This window comes from Myodes glareolus, chromosome 1 (genome assembly GCF_982192425.1).
Source record: "Myodes glareolus chromosome 1, mMyoGla1.1, whole genome shotgun sequence".
In the NCBI taxonomy this organism is placed as follows: domain Eukaryota; kingdom Metazoa; phylum Chordata; class Mammalia; order Rodentia; family Cricetidae; genus Myodes; species Myodes glareolus.
In genome coordinates this window covers 121,642,286-121,660,984 of record NC_142026.1, presented here as the reverse complement: position 1 = coordinate 121,660,984, position 18,699 = coordinate 121,642,286, and the positions used below count along the sequence as shown (strand labels likewise).

The following is an 18,699-nucleotide window of genomic DNA, read 5'->3' as shown; positions in this document are numbered from 1 at the left end:
GAAACTTCATTACAGTAACAAAAAGATGATTGGCCGAGTCTACTTGGCTGAAGTGTGGTGCGCAGGAGGAAGAGGTGGGTGCAGCATCTTTGGGGCCGTCCTACCGGCCAGTGTCCTCACCTGTAACTGGTCTTCCAGGACAGCTGTGGCGCCCTCCCCACTGTTCTCATCAACAATTACCACCATGTGGGTTAAGGAATTGACCTTCACCTGCTCAGCCTCAAGGTCATTTTGCAAACTCTGGAAGAAGAAAAGAAAAGAAGCTAAACTATGATTTCTGCTCTTCTTCATTGCCAACAGTAGTCAAGGAAACCTAATGAGGCCTTGGATTGCCATTCCCAATCATTACTCTAAGTGCTGAACTGAACTCTAAGAAAGCCTGAACACACTTTCCCGTTTCATTATGAACCAGAGTCTGAAAGCTCAACATCAAAACTGATCGCAAATGAGCAAATGTACGTGCCCTCTTCGGTCCTAATTTGGCCCAAAAACAAAAAAAGAGGAAGAGGAGGATAAGGGAAGCTTGTGTCTATTCTAGGAATAAAGACAAAAATATAACCAAATGTGGTTATCCCAGCACTCAAGAGACAGAGACAGAAGGATCTCTGTTAGTGCAAGGCCAGCTTGGTCTGCATAGAAAGTCAGCTGGGGCTACATAACGAAGAAAAGGAAAGGAAAAAGGAAAAAGGAAAAAGGAAAGGAAAGGAAAGGAAAGGAAAGGAAAGGAAAGGAAAGGAAAAAGGAAAGGAAAGGAAAGGAAAGGAAAGGAAAGGAAAAAGGAAAGGAAAGGAAAGGAAAGGAAAGGAAAAAATGTAGAACAGGTGAATCCAAAAGTCCAGAGTTTAAGCATCCAGAATCAGAGGTTTTCTCTAGCTCTATAAGGCGTGTGATGTGAGATGAGGAAAAGGCTATATGATTCATAGAAGTTCTTTCTTGCTCCCCAAGACAGCAACCAGAACAAAGGGACGTCTTCACTTTCCTCTTCCACAGGAAAAGAACAATCATTAGACATCTGTAGAGAGTAATTTGTTTAATTTAAACACTGGTAATAGTGTTGTGAAATGCCTCTTAGGGTGCGTCACCCTAAAGCTTTATTAATCGGCTATCCAGATGTTTTACTGATCAATAAAATCCATACAGGGAGAGTGTCTCTTGCTTCCTTTCCTTCCTTCCACTGGGAAAACTGAACCACTGGCTCTGGGACCAAGTTACACTGCCCGCTACCTTTTGGTTCTTCACACACAGCCTCCATGCCCTTCTGAGAAGAAGCAACAGCTTTCCTTGCAGGATTAGGTCTAGATACATCTTCCAACGTGTTTCTCTGCTCAGACTCTGCACTAATGACCACACACCCAGGTTCTCATGCACTTGTGAGTCCCAAATCACCCTTCCCACATGTGACAAGTGTCATACACTTTCAGAAGAAAGACACACACATCTGTACAAAGCTGTCCCTTTCACACTCGGCTCTGAAATGTCACCTCCCCACAGACACCACTACAAGCTCCTGAATAAAACACACACACACAAACACACACACACGCACATCCTAACTCTATGCGTAGAGAAGCCATCAAGCCCCAGGAAGGCTGAGTGCCATCTTCACATGCAACGAGGTAGACAAGAAACAGAGGGGCAAATTTACTCTATGTTCTTCAAGCAGCTTCTGCAGGGACGGCAGGTCATCGCCCAGTGGGATGCTTTCCATCTTCTGAATGCGTTCTTCTGTGAGGGTTAGCCAGCCCGAGAGCTGCTGCAGCTGCTTCTTCTGCAGTCCCATCAGCACATCGTGCAACCTGGCCAGGGGGGACAGAACATCATTGCCTCCACCTTGTTCCCTGGCAGAGGCACCAGGGCAGTGGGAGCAAGAGATATACACCCTTGTCTAACTAACGGTCCAAGCAGCAGAGAGTCTGTCAATGTAGAAAACTAAGGAGGACAACCTTTATGATCGTCATAACTGGAGTCCATTAAATGTACTGCAAGAGCATAAATAACGGCTCCCCGTATTCATAACAGGATCATTGTTTCTACACTCAGGAATTCCTGCCTATTAAATTGGTGGAAACGGCAAAGGAATGCGAAACACACCGTGGGAAGTGAAGCTGACCATGGGGTAAGGTTGTGACAGCACACTGGATGGGAAGTTCACGTCACACTGCCCTGTGGTCACCTCCCAGCCATTCCTTGCTGATACTAATGCTACTGCACAGAAAAAGCCACCTGTGGAGGTAAGTTTGAACCGCCAACTCGGGGCAGCCTAGAATCACCTGATGGGAACGTCTCAATGAGGGGCTGTCTAGATGAAGTTGGCCTGTGGCCGTGTCTGCGGGGATTGGATTGATCACCTTAATTGATATGGGAAGGCCCGTCCAAAAGCAGGCTTGGGGCCCTGGACTCTGGAAGACTAAAGAAAGCGAGCTGAGCACTAAGCACGGGTGCAGTCATTCCTGTTGCTTCTGACTAGGAAATGACGTGAATACTTACTTCAAGCTCACGCCCCTGTGATGTCCCCAAAATGATGAGAGTGTAACCTGGAATTGTCAGCTAGGATAAGCCCTTTCTCCCCACAGTATTTTATCACCATAACAAAAATAAAACTATGATACCATCCATGCAAAATATATTCTCCCTTCTCACCACCACCTCCCACATTCCAGCTTTCTCCTATGTCCTGACTAATATATCAAGGAGGACATAGAGATCATAAACATATTCCAGTGGCAGGACCCCTAGAAAGGAGACAGGCCACCGCAAGGCCTGTCCTGATCGTTTTCACAAGACCCACAGATGGGTACTTGAGCTTAACTGTGCAATGCGGTCTGCGGAGTTGGGTTCTTGTTCCTTGAGTTCCACTCACCGCGACTGCCTCTCCATGCTCTCCACCCGGAGGGCCTCCCATCTCGCGTTCAGCAAGGTCATCTGTTCCTGGATCTCAAACTCCTCCTCGTCCGACAAAGTCCCTTGGGTCATTAGTTGGTTGCCAGCCTGCAGGACACTGCCCACGCTGCTCTGGTGTGCTGTCAGCTCCATCATAAAAGTCTAGAAAGGAAAACGGTGGGCAGTGGAGAGTCACTTGTCGCAAAAACATAAAAAATAAACTGCATAACCTCGATATCAGTGCCATAGAGAAAGCAACCAAGACAAAGGAGCCTGAGGGAGTATATTGAGCTCCGAAAATGAGAAGTCTGCATCAACTAGAACTCAGAAGAAAGCTAGATCAAAGAAAACAATGTTACAGACAATGCTTATTTTTAAAACTTTTACATTTGTTTATTTATTTGTGTGAGTGCCCACGTGCATGAGAGTGCACGCACTTGGATGGGAGAGGGCAGATCACAGGACAACTTGTGAGAGGTGGTTCTTTCTCTCTCTGCACCACATGAGTTTCAGGAATGGAACTTGGGTAACCAGACTTACTAGCCAAAGACTGTATCAGGCAAGTCATCTCTTTTAAACAAATGCTGATTATGTTGCTAATATATCATAAAGATGGGATTCGCCATACATATAAAAAAATAGTCAAAGCACCACATTCACATACAAGATAAACTTCTTATGGAATATTGCCATTTCTAGCCATTTCAATCCCAAATGCCAAATAACATCACACACAAACATACACACACACACACACACACACACACAAGATAAAACAAAAACTAAAACCTGCTTAACCAAAAAGAATTCCCCATATAGAGAAAATCATTATTGTATCTCCAAATAGCAAATAGTTCCCCTTGTACAAAATTGTCCAGGAGCACTGGATATAGCAGTGGATAAATCAGACAATAAATGAAAATAATGGCTTTTCTGGGAGCATCAGAAACCTAGTGATTTGGGATACCAGTTAGTCATTTTGATTTTCAGATACAGCTAAATATTTCAAAGAGGAACATCGATATGCCCTGATATCCATCAACAGTTCTAAAAAACCTAAGATTGAAGTCTGGAATCTGACTCCCATGAGCTGCCCATCATCCACTCTGGTTTCCTAACCAAGCCCATGTAAAGAGCACAGACACTACACCGTGACCTTTTTATATAGAGCAGAATTCAGGAAACAGCAAGCGGATCATGCAGTCACCCCACCCACACTGAAGTCAGTCACTACCCTTAGACAGATCCGGTTCTTATCTACAGATATTTACTTCATGGGTAGCAAACTGCTCTTTGACTTCTTCGACATCATCAGAAATGTCATCTTGCTCCTGAAACGTGTCCTCCGCCGACAGCAGCCACGTCAGCACTTCCTCCAGAGCGAGCTGGTAGCTGTCTAAATCCATGTCCACCTCGGTGACAGTACTGGGGGTCTCAGCTCGGGGATTCTGGCCTTCCTCGGCCAGCACTGCGCTCTGTGGAAACAAACCCACAGCAATCATGAAGATACAGGTGTTCACCGCACTCACACTATCTGGAAAAAAACAAGCAGGGACCAGGGTCTCAGGAGACCATCTAGCTCTCATGAGCTGAGCAAGCAAAGTCATGAATTCATCAGAGGACACTTATTTGGCTCACTAAGACATCAAGAAATACAAAATAGAGTACACACACGAGTTCCACATTTGAGGAAATTCTAACATAGAGTCAGGGAGAGAAAAATATCCCACATGAGTCATGGCTGAACAAAAATAAATGGCTCTCCAGGAAGCTCGAAATGCCAGCAGTCCCATAAAGGGACACTAGTTGACTTCATGAAATAGAGAACATTGATGGAGCACAGAAAGCATGCTGACCCTTGGACAATGGCTACAATTTACAGAAAAAGCCAGCCAGGAACTCTGCTTTGACCCCTGATTAAAATTCCTTCAGGACCCCACATTTTAGTATTGCATGTTACACAGTGAACAACAACACACAGCCAACCTATGGTACTGACAGGATTTTGTGTTTCATTTTTTTTGGAAAAACGGCCCTCTAGTTTGGGGTTTCGGTTTGGGAGTCAAGGCTTGTAGAAGAAATTTCTGCCAATCTCTTTTGAAACGAGTTTCTCATTAAGGACTTTGTGATCTGGTAACCAAGCCTACGGCCCCTCTTGCTCTTTGGTTCCCCTTCAAAGCCAAACTTATTTAAAACTTGTGAACAGACCATCCCATGGCTCAATCCTCTAGCACATTGTTAAATAAAATCTTCTACTTGTACATGAATGAAGAGAACAGTACTGAGCCATGCCACACACATGACCACTAGTGTTTCTAAACATTCTGTTTCAACACCGTTTCAACATTTGCCCCCAGACGACTGAAAAGTTGGCAAATTCATTTTTAGCCTTACTTTTAGAGTGACCATACAATTAACCAATTCGACTGTCTCTCATGACAGCTATTCCAGAACAACACACACCAACCAGGAACAAGAGGAGACTGCCATCACGTGTTTCTTCCAGAAGCTTCTCAGTGGTTTCCTCTGGAGCTGTCCCCTCCTGACTTCCCCAGGCTCTCCTTCCCAGGAGCAGAACACTGGTTCCCTCCCAGTTCAGTGGCCCTGCCCATCTGTAAGTGATAAACCTCCTAAAGTTTCTTTTTCTTTATATACTTTGACTGAGTATATATTACGTATATCACTTATTTCTATTGTTTTTTTAAAAAAACAATGCATATCCTGTAGATACTCTATTTCAGATAAAACTCTTTCTACCCATCAGCATCTCTGACACCCCTAGTGTCTAGAAGATACATCAAACCATATCCACAGTTAAACAGTCCAGCGTTTTACCCCATCAGGCTCCATGCACGCCAAGTACTCCAGCCAGGATTTCTCTCTCTCTTTCTTTCGTCACCCCACGTTTAATCTGCAAGGTAGTCCTACCTTCAAAGTTCAACTGAAACCCGTACAGCCCTTCCACGTCTACAGCCATGTATGTCTCTCCTCTGGGTGACAATGGCTTGCTAACTTTTGGTACCCACAGTCCTACCTCCCAGTCCATTTCCCAGATGGCAGAGAGAATGATCCCACTCATGTGGTTGCACCCACGGGCCGCCAGGCCTGAAATCCTCCACTGTCTTCTCAGTGCTCTTAAGTCACAATTTCAAATTCTTCACATAGTTCACCAAAATACTGAAACAGCAGGATTTGGAGAAAGGCAGTGTAGGCACTTGGGGATGGATCGTGATGGATTAACGAGAGGAGAGTCCCCTTAACGATTCCGTTAAAACTGAGGAAGTAAGGAACTTCATACGTGGAATTCAACATACATAAGAAGAAAAGAAGAAAAGTCCATTCTGGCTGCAAATTATAGCGTAAGGGGTATTAAATTAACATTAAAGCTAGGGTTTGGAGCACAAAAGAAGTTGTTTTAGAGAAATCAAATGGATCTGTTCAAACTGAGTTATAGGAGTTAAACGAGCCAGTGAGTCAAAACACTGGCTAACTAAGAGACAAATGACGCCAAGACATAGGAAGGAACGTAAACTAAGTTCTCAATGTAAAATCCTGAAATCGTAGCACTCAGATTTCTCTAAAAGCGATTTAGGAGCAAATGTCTAAAGAATGATAAAAGCATGCAAAACTAGGAATGCTGGTAATCAAGAGTCCTCTGTGTAGGTACCAGCATCCATGGCCAGGGGATGGGGGGGAGAGGGGAGTGGTAGGGGTGGGGGGGCAAGCTCAACATGCAAATACTCAGTGGGCATTAACTTGAAAATAGATTTTCAACTGGCTGGATTTTAAAGAGATGCAGGAATTGCCCACAGACAACCTAATGCTACTCAGCATATTGGGAAAAGTAGAGCCAGAGAGGGGGCCAGCTGTCAGTGTTTCTTAGAGAACAGCAGACAGCAAGGCCAGCCAATAGGGAGAGAGTTAAGACTTGATCCCATTTGGTTTCCTCAGTTAATGTAACTGAACCTCTAAGGTAGCAATAAAAGCATACACGTGTAGAGGAAAGAGTTAATATGCTTATCTGTAGACAAATAGAAAATGGTTTCTGGAATTCTTACCATGTCACCTTGCACCCTAAATAGAAGTGATTATTTTATCCAATACCATAAAATAAACACTTCCCCCTCCCCGTCTCTCATTTACTATTATTGTGTGGGTGGGTGCACATATATGGAGGTAGTGAACAACTTTATTGCTGCGGGAGTATCTTCCGCTGCTTCAGCCAATAGTCGCTGAAGCACGAGCCCATGGTGCTGCGGGAGGGCCTTCCGCTCCACACCAGCCCACTGGGGCGTGGTATATTTCTCTTTTAAAAGAGCCACAGATCTCGGCTCGGGCCTCTTGGTTCCGGCGCTTGGTCTCGGCTCCTGCTCCTGGCTCCTGCTCCAGCGACTAGGCTCCCTTCCTGACGGTTTATGGTGTATGTAAGTTTTACCCCCCAAAATAAATAACCCCTTAAAACATAACTGGTGTGGGATTGATTCGCCGTTACTTTATAACATTGATTTTCTCCTTCTACGTTCTGGAGACCTAACTTAGACCCATCACCCTTTGGAACGAGCACTTTTACCCACTGAGCCATCTTGGCAGCCTTTCCTTTGTGAAAAAGAGAACAGCCTTAACACTAAGAATTGAAATGTCTTATTTCTGTAACAAAATCAGTCCAATAAAGAAATGACAGAAGAAGCAAAACAAAGAGGAAAACCGAGCACCATCTCCATGACCCAGTAAGGTGTATCATCAAAGCAGAATGTGTCCACATGACCAGAGACAAAAGTGAATCTCTTGCAGAACTTAAGGGTTTCTCTTCTGTATTATTTCAAGGTCAAAACTAAAAAGAAATCTGGATTCACAATCAGGCCCTGTTTCTGCCCTTTTCCTCCTCCGTAATTTTTTTCTTCTTCTAAAAATTATGTTATTTTGAAATGGATAAAAATAAAAATGATTAGGACATGCCATCTGAAATCTAAAAGAACAAGTAAATTCTCTAAATCTCATCGAAGTGTGGGAGAAAGATACTATGTTTAAGATTATTATCATAATCGAAGAATTAAATAACCTTTTTTTGAAAAAGGAATTTGCTAAATGAGAATGTCAAAACAAATCCAGAAGGAAACGTTATACTAATGATAGGTAGGCGGCCTTACTGAGTGCTCATTAAATGCACGGTCTTAACCAACAGGGTGACATTAACCGCAGTGGTTGAGAGGCCAAGACACTAACCCCATACAAGTACTAGGGGATGAAATTTAAGCTTGAAGGCACAACATTCTGTCTCCTCCAAAATGGCACTGCTGAAAAATTGGAAATCCCCACCTCCCTTTCTCATTGTGTGTGGAGACCCCTGTGGTGTGGGAATATGCGTGTTCACACAGAGGTTGATGTCAGGTATATTCTTCAGGTGTTCTCCATCTTATATTATCGAGACCACGTCTCTCATTGAACCTGGAGTTCATGGATTCAGCTAGGCTGGCTGGCTAATGAGCTCCAGAGACCCACCGGCCCTTTCCTCCCAGCACTAGCATTACTGGGATACCAGGGAACCCAGTGATTATGTGCATGAGGGGCATCCTAACTCAGGCCCTCGTGCATGAGCAGCAAACACTTTACTGACCAAGCCATGCCCCTAGCACTTAGGTGCACCTCGGAACTAAAATATTAGACTGTGTGACTTTCAAAATCTGAACAAAGAATCTTCCTTTTATGAATGAAGACTGGGATTTTAGAGAAAAATCACAAAGAGATTGAGTCAAGACAGGATAATAGAGGAAGAAAAAAAATCCATTATTCATATCTTCTTAGGAAAGCATCATTTATACTCTGCTGAAAACATCTGTTAGCCCATTTATGGAAAACTTGATGAGTAACTTATGGTGGACTGCCTCTCTTAAGAAAAAGAGAAAGTAAGGTTTATATTTTGAGAGTCCTTATGAAAAGAAAATGGAAAAAAAGTTCTTTATTAACAGTCCCCAAACAGAAAGAAAACTAATACTTCACACACACACAAAGCCATGATAACATGAGAAAAACCATTTCTCATGCCTGGCAGCAATGCCATGGTCTATGACTGTGGTTAAAAACCCACCCCCTCGGCCACCCCCTCGGCAGCCGGTTTACAGCAAAGTACAGCTTCTAGCATGGCATGCTGCACCGGGATCAACAACCTCAGACCCTGACTCCAACTCACCATGGGAAAGAAAGCACTCTCCTTTTCAATTTGGCTGAGTGACGCATAAGTTTAACTGCATACTCACAAAAAAAAAAATCAAACTTAGAAAAGGCATGGATGCCAAGAAACTATGACCCAGTACCTAGGAGGAAACAAACGGGCAAGTCAGAAGTCCCAAGACAAATGGGCCAGTACCTGCGTATTAATGTCTTCCTCGTCACACTCTTTCTTGTACTTCCGTGGGAGCGTCTCCACCTCCCGGATGGCATCTATCGTGACTTGCTGAGGAAGCACCTCAAACAGAGACGTTAAATACATAATTATGGATTTCTTGTCAGGGAGCTGCACGGCAACATCTAAAAGTGGAAGAAAGGATGACTCAGAGGTGCAGAAACTGTAAGCTGCTCCAAGTTAGGTAAAAAAGTAACTGCCTTGTACCCAGAAACAATGCCTCGTTTATACGCCGCAACACTGTGTCTCAGGAAATTGCTACTGCGAATCACAGAATGTGAGACAGCTTGTAACCGTCTCCCAAGAAGCCGGGTATGATGGTGCAAACCTACAGTCCCAGTTCGTAGGAGACTGAGGCAGGGGGCTCACGAGCTTGAAGGCTGCCTGGACGAAATACTAAGTAAGACTGTGCCTTCGGATGAAATGGAGGAGGGAGAAGCTATCTTAAAACACTCAAAGGCAAGCTATACAACTTGCCATTTAAAATATGACACAGGCCTCATTCATACAACATTCAAGCCTAAAGTCGCAGCTTCAAGCCATATGCAAATGCTCACACATACATGCCTTTTCAGAAACTAAGCCAACACTGAACTGTTTGTCTAACAAGCAGATTCCTAAAAGTATTTCGATGCTACTTTATACAGCTTAACTATTATCCAGTGAAATAATTAACCCACTGCCTAAGGAACCTGCACATTTAACTACACAAGGAAAAATATCCGCAATAAAATGGGAGGTGGGAGGTGGACCCCGGGAACTTATTGATAGGCAGCCTAATAAGGTGGAACAAGATGGGAAATGAGAAAAAAAGACATCTGACTTCCTCTGCACACATGGCACACACATGGGTGCACACACGCACACCACTCACTCACAACACACACAAACACATACACACACAAAGGTAAATAAGAAAATGAACACAAAAATACAACAAAATGGCTTATATCTTAATTGTCATAATACATTCTAAAAACGAGAACAGCATCATTTCTCAATTATAAAGCAGAATCAAGTTCAAGAGCATATTCTCAACCTTACCTTCAGGGTCTAGCAGCTTCTCAATTCCCAGGTAAGTGTGGGCCTTGCTAAAAGCATGTTCGAGTCTCTCAATGGGGGACATTTTGACCACTCTGTCCCAGCTGAAGAGATCGGGTCTGAAAGTACCATACAAATGAAATTCAGTAAAGGCAAAACACAAGAAAAATGATGTAGATGGTGTCGTAATCAATCACATTCTAAACTCTATTTTTTTGAAATTTATGGGTGCCATTTAAATTGTATCTTTTATGTCTCAAAAGTTTATAAAATACACAAAATCAGAAAGTAATTAACAGACATGATGATAATAAGTAGACACTCTAAGGTGATTGGAGGAGTTGAGTCTATAATATGTCCTAAATAGTAAACCACGAATAGAGGAAACCTATCAATACAGACAAGGAAAAAATGGCACCACAGTGGTAGGAGAAATGAAGTCAATGGGCTTAAATGAATCAGCACAACCAGTGATTTCAACGGACTAAGTTCTGTAATCAGGGCAAGGGTTCTGGGCCTAGAGGTGCACAGTGCTCAGTTGGACTAAGACAAGAGGATCACAGATCAGAGGGCAGCCTCATCTACAGAGCATGTTTGAGAACAGCTTCGTCTACATAGCAAGTTTCAGACCGCACTTGGTGCCTCTACAAGCCAAAAGGGACCAAGGCGAAAAGACAGAAACCACAGCTGCAAGCGTTCCTTAGTTATTCTAACCACAAAGGTGCTAAGGGAATCAATTCCCGTCCACTCGCCCTCCTAGGGACAGCTAGTGTCTCGTTTACATCTTATCTCTCTTCCTGTCTCACAACTTGGACAGCATCAGTGGCTGGACAAAGCGACAAGACATTCGTTTTCTTTGCACACCATCTTGTATCTGAGCACCCCACCCCCTCACTGAGACTGGCCGCCCCCACCCCCTGTCTACCCACTTCCTCTCTGTCACTCAGCCACTAGCCTCCCACATACCAGATGGATGCCTCTTCCCTCTTGCCTAGTGTATTTATTTTTCTTTAGCGCGCTTACCATTTCAAAACACTGTACAACTTACAGTTCCCAGCCACACACACACACACATACACACACACACACACACACACGTCTTCTGAGGCAGAGTCTTCAACAGGCAGCCCATCCTGGTCTCAAAATAGTTAATGTGGCAGAAGATGACTCTGAAGTCACGATCCTTGCACCACCCAAGTTCTGGGATCATGTGTGCACCACCATGCCCAGCTACAGTTTACATTTATTTTTTTAATTAATGACTATCTCCAGTTGGAAGGAACTGGGGTCTTTGTCTGCTTTGTTCCACCTGTATCCTTGTGTTGAGTGCAAGAAGCCACTTTATGTACATTTGTTGAACCAATGAGCTAATAAATGCAAAATGTACTAGACAAATTCAACAGCTCCTTAACAGTACCAGGCAGCATCCTCAAGAAGACAGGGGAAGAGTCGGGAAGGGAAAGGGTCTTTAACCCCATAATAAGTTCAGAATATCAAAAAAAAAGCTATAGAAAACATCAGTCTTACAGGAAAATATTAAAAGCACCTCCTTTGTTATCAAGAGCGAATCATTCTACTCACTGTCTCTAATTTGAATCAATGCTATGCGAAGAGCCAGAGCCAGTCAAGAATAGGAGAAGAGGGCCAGGAGGGAAGGATGCCACATTTCAAGGATATTCTAAACTTGGCCATGATTACTTCACAATCTAGCATCCTATCAGCAAAGATGAAAAACAGAATAAAGTATGAAACAAAGAAACCCAAGCCTATAGTGTACAGACACAAACTTGCTAAGATGCAAGAAGTAAGTTTAGAAAAGTATACTTTATTTGTATATAACAGCCAGGAACGTTTAGGGAATTAAATGAGAAAATTAATAATTCATAACAGCAACGAAACATAATATGATTTGCCTGCCTTTTGCATTTAATCTTTAATGCACAGAGAATTTATTTGGAGGGTATGGTGTGGCAAGGCACATAATAACACACAGTTAAATAATTGTCCCGCACCCCCTGTTAATATCAGCTCAACTGGTTACCAGGTCATTCTATACAAGAGAGCTCTTTCTCAGCTTATTTTGTTTGTTTGATTGTTTCATTTTTCAAGACAAGGTTTCTCTGTGTTGCCCTGCCTGTCCTGAAACTTGTTCTGTAGGCCAGGCTGTCCTCGAACTGACAGAGATCCACCTGCCTCTGCCTCCTGAGCACTGGGGTGGAAGGCGTGTGTCCCCACCGCCCATCTGTTCCTCAGCTGTTAAAGCTTCCAAGATGAAACATGAGATCATCCTCATACATCCAGCACTGTCATGGGTTGCCACTTTCAATACAAACTGTGATTATCCCACTACATTTCATAGCAATGCATTCACTGCCTTGGTTTCTTATTAGAAAGTTATTTCAGGCCGCTTACTCTTCTGGGACGCAATTGCTATTTTTGCATTATATTCTTATCGACATGTTAGAATCTTGCTTATGAGCTTTCATAAGAACATTGGTGTAGCTCTTCATAATGTGGGTAACACAATAAACAGAGTTTTCCTTCTGCTATAAGAACAAAAGTCGCACACACGTCTCTGTATATATTACCGGTTAGGGCTAAATGAGTGGGATTAAACTATGTCAATTATCCCACATTTCTTCATTTATAAACGTGTAGGAGAAAGCATGGACCCTGCACCGTAGCCCTGGCGTGCTGAAGGAATGGCCAGTGGTCGATCTCCTACTGCACTGCCTTCCTTAACGTTTTACTGAACATGAGCCGTGAGGGCAACCAAGATAGAGAATAGGGTTATGGGGGAGAGAAGCGGAGGGGACACAAAGGAGACAGAGATTTATAAGCCACAGGGCGTCTCACTTGTGCCGGTGGAGCACAGCATTGAAGGCGAGCCCATCAGTCCAGCTGGTGGTAAAGTTGAGGACGTTGACTTGGCTGTAGGGCCGGGTGGTCTGTCGCACCCAGCTCAGCAGGATCTTCTCACTGTTGGTCTGCTGCAGGTCTGACATCACATCTTTCATGACATCTTTCACCTGAGGGACACACACACACACACATCTGTTTATAACATAACATTTCCTTCAGGGAAGTTCTTGGATAAGGAATATTAGACTTGGCCAGGCAACGGTGGTGCATACCTTTAATCCCAACACTCAGGAGTCAGAGACAGGCGGATCTCTGTGAGTTTGAAGCCAGCCTGGTCTACAGAGAGAGTTCCAGGACAGGCTCCAGAGCTACAGAGAAACCCTCTTTTGAAAAAGAAGCAAACGAAAACCAAAACAAAACAAAAATTGGACTAATCAAATATTATGAAGCTTGTAATTAGCATTTATTTTATTTCCAATTTCTACTTTAAAGCATGGAAAGTTAAATTTTAGGTGTCTTTGAGGGTAGTAGGATTTTCTATACATCACCCTGTTCTATGTCTTAAGAAATATTTGCACTTTTTAATTATACTGAACTTTTCTTTCATTGCTATGAAAAAGTCATATTTTAATACCTTTTATTTGCAAGGGCTTTTCCATAAAAAACTAAATACAAATTTAATTTTCTCCACAAATAAGAGTAGAAGCATGTTGACTGACTACAAAATCAGAGAATTAAGCAATTTTCCTGAAAGCAATAAAAATCATACTAATGTTTGATACTAAAGAACTAATGTTTTATTATTATCCTAAAGTAATATATATATAAGGGAAGATCTCAAATAATGATGGAGACTCATCAGAAAGACCATTAGCCAATGTAAGGTATCCAAAAGAGCCAAATCTAAGACAACTGCCACGTCAGGATGAATATTAGCAAAAGATGATAAACCTATTCAGAAGTCCATAGTTCATCCATTGATGGGCAGGTGGGTGGATGGATGGATGGATGGATGGATAGATGGATGGATGGATGGGTGGGTGAATGGATGGATGGAAGTAGTCCTGCCTTAACCTAAGTAAACATGGCCAGAGAAAGCAAGTAGACAGCACACGCCCCTGACACAGTGACTGAGGAACCTCAGTATGTTGGCTGCAACACTTCTACCCAATGAACAACCTGAACCTAACCTGCTGGTCAGTAGAGTCACTCCCGGGAACATTCTACAAAGTAGCAGCTCAGAACTTTCCAAAAACTTCAACAATATGAAATGCAAAGATTCACAATGTACCCCCATGTTACAGTGGTAAGAGAGAGAAAACCAATGAGGATCATTCATGGTCTTGAACCACTGTTTATCTGGTTCATCACCCTGTCTCCCCTCCATCTGTAGCGCAATTAACAAAAAAGATACTGGGGTTCAACCTGAAGATCAGAAAAGCAAACCAGCCAGCCCCTGGCTCTTACCTTGACCTCAGTCCAAAATGGCGATCCTGCCTCCAGGAATCTCAGAATGAGACTGTGTCTGAGAGCTGTTTTTCCCATTTTATATTCCTCTCTAGGGCTGAGATTAAAGGCGTGCACCACTACCACCCAGTTTCTAAGGCAAACTAATGCGACTACTGAGATTAAAGGTGTGTGTCACCACTGCCTGGTCTGTAAGGGTGACCAGCGGGGTTGTTTTACTCTCTGATCTTCATGCAAGCTTTACTTATTAAAACACAAATGAAGTCTCACTACATCCATCTACCCCTCGGCCCGTGGGAGATTGACCTAGGACCTCAGGAATACTGGCAAGCATTCCATAGCTGAGCTACGTTCCCCAGCGTATACTACTGAGGCAGTTAGCCAAAGCTCCATGAGACCTACACATAACTATGATCTCAGTATCATTCTCCTGACTTTAAGAATGTTGGGATAATATAGTAACAAACAGTAATATTCCACATCTCACACTTTTATGTTAATGCTATTGTGGCTATAGAGCAGAGTTTGTTGTTTTTAGTAAAAAGGCCATGTTTTTACACAAAAGCTTGGAAAGCATACTTTGGTGCTTTACATGGAAAAGGGTATACAGAGTATTCAGAGAGAGAGAAAGTCAGGGTGAGCTAAGGAAACGCAGGTGTCTGCTGACATTCGGGGAATCGGAATGAAAGGCATTTGGAAATTCCCTAGACTATTACTACAACTTCTTTTAAGTCTGAATGTAAGGCAATTTTCTGAATTAAAGAGAAGATACCCTTTTTCTCCTCTGCCCCAAATCTACATCAAGCTGCCAACACTTTCCATCAGGAATTGGTGTTAGTTAGACTGCGTTGTCTGGAGAGTCAGACGCTAAAGTCCTGTCGCCCGCATCTAAAACTGGCCCTCATTTGTAAGTAGGGCTACTGCACACAGAACTACGTATGGCAAGGTCATGCTGAAAGAGAATGACCTTTGGGAAGGAGCATGACTGGTGTCCTCCCCAAAGCACAAAAGGAAAGCTGCAGGGTGTGTGTCATGAAGACAGCAGCAAAATTTCCATAAGCCAACACACCCCATTTTGTAGCCAACTAGCAGTAAGGATAGACAAGAGCCAGACTCCCCCAGAGCTCCTGGGAAGAAGAAATCAGCTTTGCTGACACTTGGGTCTGGGACTTGCAGACCTCAGAATTTCAAGGTAATCAAAGCATCCTGTTCAAGCCAAGCACTGTGGGACTTTGATTTGGTTGCTGTAGACAATGAATAGAGAACCAATACATTTTCAAGGTCTATTGAAAAGTGATTGGGATGTTCCCCACCTGCCAGTGCAGAATGATGCTCCATAACAACCCCAACGTCAGCTTGTGATTTCCATCCACGATATCAGTACCCCCGATATTCACTAATTCCACCTGTCAGAACAAAATAATAAAAATAACAAATGCAACTCTGAGGACAATGTCTGCATAGAACTCCTGGCTTTTGATTTAGTACATTTGTACAGCAATATAAATGAGGATAGAAATTTCATTTCAGGAATTGGATCAATGCAAAAACTCAAAGGTGTATTAGTTATACTGCAGAGCAATGAAAGCATCAGAAAAGCCACATGACCTATCCTTCACTCACAGGACAAGTTCAGAACTTCTACCGCAAAGAAACATTTCCCAGAATCGGCTCCTGCCGATGCTTACAGCAGCCAGCAGGCTTCACAGTAAATACACTCCCAGCAGCAGAGAACCCCAAATGTTGCTTACGTTGTTCTGATGTAAAACCTGCAGCACCCGGTTGACATTATTTAAGGCATGCACCCTTGTGGAACCACGCTCCTTTGGCTGGAAAATGAAACAGAAAAGCAAGTAAGATGCCGCATCTTCTCATATGCTGACAAAGTCTGACACAAAAATGCAAGCAGAACAGCAGAGCAGTATCCATGTCACCAGTCTGGGTACCACAGGATGCAAATTCACTAACAAGATGAGATACTGGCTCACTAACCTGTGATCCTACTGAAATCTCCTAGGGACCCTCCAAACAGCATGACTGTTTCCTGTCTCAGGTGAGACAGAGACTTGAAGCACTTAGGACATGGTGGGGATTTGTTGTTTTTAACATTGCCCTCGCTACTCAAAGAAGCAAGCATATGTATTTGAGAATCAATTCTGTCAGAGAAAGCCTCTTCTATCTAAACTTCTCTGGAGGCATAAGAGTACCAGAGAAGTTGTACCTGCTTTATCCTGACCAAGTAGGAACAACGGAACAAGGAGATAGTGTTCCAAACTCAAGGTCCGTTGAGAAGAGTCCGCACCTAGCATATGACAAGCTAGGTAGCTTCGTCCTTTCACCTCTTCGGCCAGGAACACTCATGAGAGACACCAGCTTTTCCCTGAAGGTGTCCAGCCTCTGCCAGGAAGGCAGACAGAGCGTGTGATACTCAGGCTATGGCAAGGGGGTAAAATCTCATCTTCAGCAGTGCAACTATGATTTTGTAGAAATACTGTCGCTAGTGTAAAATACTGTCACCACTAGTGAAGGCATAAAAGACACTGTCACCAGTAGGACAGAGAGCCTCACACACAGAGTGACAGATCTGGCTGTGATAAAAAAAAGAAACATGGAGAAATGCTGAAACCCTGAATAGAAATAGTAATTTCTGGGGGCTGGAGAAATGGCTCAGCGATTAAGAGCACTGGCTGCTTTTTCCAGAGAACCTAAGTTCAATTCCCAGAAAGCACACGGTGACTCACAATCGGTAATGAGATCTGGTACCCTCTTCTGGCCTGCAGGCAGAACACTGTTACACAAATATATAAATCTTGAAAAAAAAAAAAAGGAAGGAAGGAAGGAAGGAAGGAAGGAAGGAAGGAAGGAAGGAAGGAAGATACTTGAACAACTATTTCTTGATTGCTTATTAAATTACATTTAAATGAGACTGTCTTCTACATTCTCACCTCTGAAAGCATAATCTTCTCTTTATGAATCCATTCCCCCTTTTATTTTAAGTCCCAAAATACAGCAGTCTCAGGGCAATAAACATCTGAAGTGACTTTATATTTGATGAAAATAAAGCCCTGAAGAAAAGCTACAAACTACTCTATCCAATGTATGTAAAGTTCTGCTTTCCATTTGCCTTCATGACTCAGTACCCACGGTGGGTCTTCAGATATCAGTAATGACTAGAGATGTTCCATCAACCTCATTCTCAAAGATGTTCTCTCTTACAGGCTGGAGATGTAGCTCAGGTGCTAGCGTGCACGGAGCCCTGGGTTCCAATGTCAGCACTGCCCAAGCACACACACCTGCAAACTCAGTACTCAAGAGGAGAGACAGAACCTCAGAAGTTCAAGGTCATCTCAGCTATACAGTTAGTCTGAGACCAGCCTGAAGCACAAGAGACCCTGTCTGAGAAAAATAGCAATGTCTTCTCACCAGTGATGTCCCTGTGAGGCCTTCTAGAAGATCCAAGAGCTTTCTCCCATCTTTGAGGTCTGAGAACATATCACTGATGGGTGGTTTCCCGCTCTGCAATAAAGAAGAAGTCAAATAATGGTTACTTCAGAATCAGAAATCCCATATACTGGGGCTGGTGTAATGGTTCAAGAAACAGACCCACTTGCTGCTGGCTCTGACGGCCCAAGTTCAAGTCCCGGGACACCCACAGTGGAAAGAGTAAACTTCCACAGGAAGTCTATTGAACTCCACAGGTGCACCGTGGCCTGAGCGTGAGCGTTCATGTGTAAGTGCATGCTAATAAATATATAAATGCAAAAAGATAAAAACAAAAAGAAATTCCATGTGTTCTTAAAATACTTTCGGCTTTGCTCGATTCAAGTCCAGTACTTGGTCTGTCAAAGCTTAGAGGGTTCTTAAGATAGACAAAGCAGTATCTTCTCTCCCTGACAAAGACACAGGGAAACCCCAGTCCACAGATCTGGCCTTCCTGTGTCAGGGTGAAGGCTTTAAAAGAAGGCGGATTCTGTTCAGAAAATCGGGAGCCTCGGTTTCAAACCCAGTTTAACCAAGAACTATGTGGAGAGTCTAGCTCAGTTACCTAA

General features: G+C 43.3%; 1 protein-coding gene across 7 annotated transcripts in view; it reads right to left on the bottom strand.

Moving 5' to 3' along the window:
• Positions 1–18,699, bottom strand: part of Utrn (utrophin) — a 504,577-nt gene that overhangs the window by 357,095 nt on the left and 128,783 nt on the right. For all 7 annotated transcript variants that reach the window (XM_087911817.1, XM_087911819.1, XM_087911818.1 and 4 more), the window contains 10 exons: positions 18,074–18,166; positions 16,402–16,479; positions 15,964–16,056; positions 13,178–13,350; positions 10,325–10,440; positions 9,245–9,405; positions 4,152–4,355; positions 2,861–3,042; positions 1,646–1,796; positions 121–240 (listed from right to left, as the gene is read on the bottom strand). In XM_087911817.1, coding sequence (XP_087767943.1) covers positions 121–240; positions 1,646–1,796; positions 2,861–3,042; positions 4,152–4,355; positions 9,245–9,405; positions 10,325–10,440; positions 13,178–13,350; positions 15,964–16,056; positions 16,402–16,479; positions 18,074–18,166 — 1,371 coding nt within the window. The remainder of the gene's footprint in view (positions 1–120; positions 241–1,645; positions 1,797–2,860; positions 3,043–4,151; positions 4,356–9,244; positions 9,406–10,324; positions 10,441–13,177; positions 13,351–15,963; positions 16,057–16,401; positions 16,480–18,073; positions 18,167–18,699) is intronic.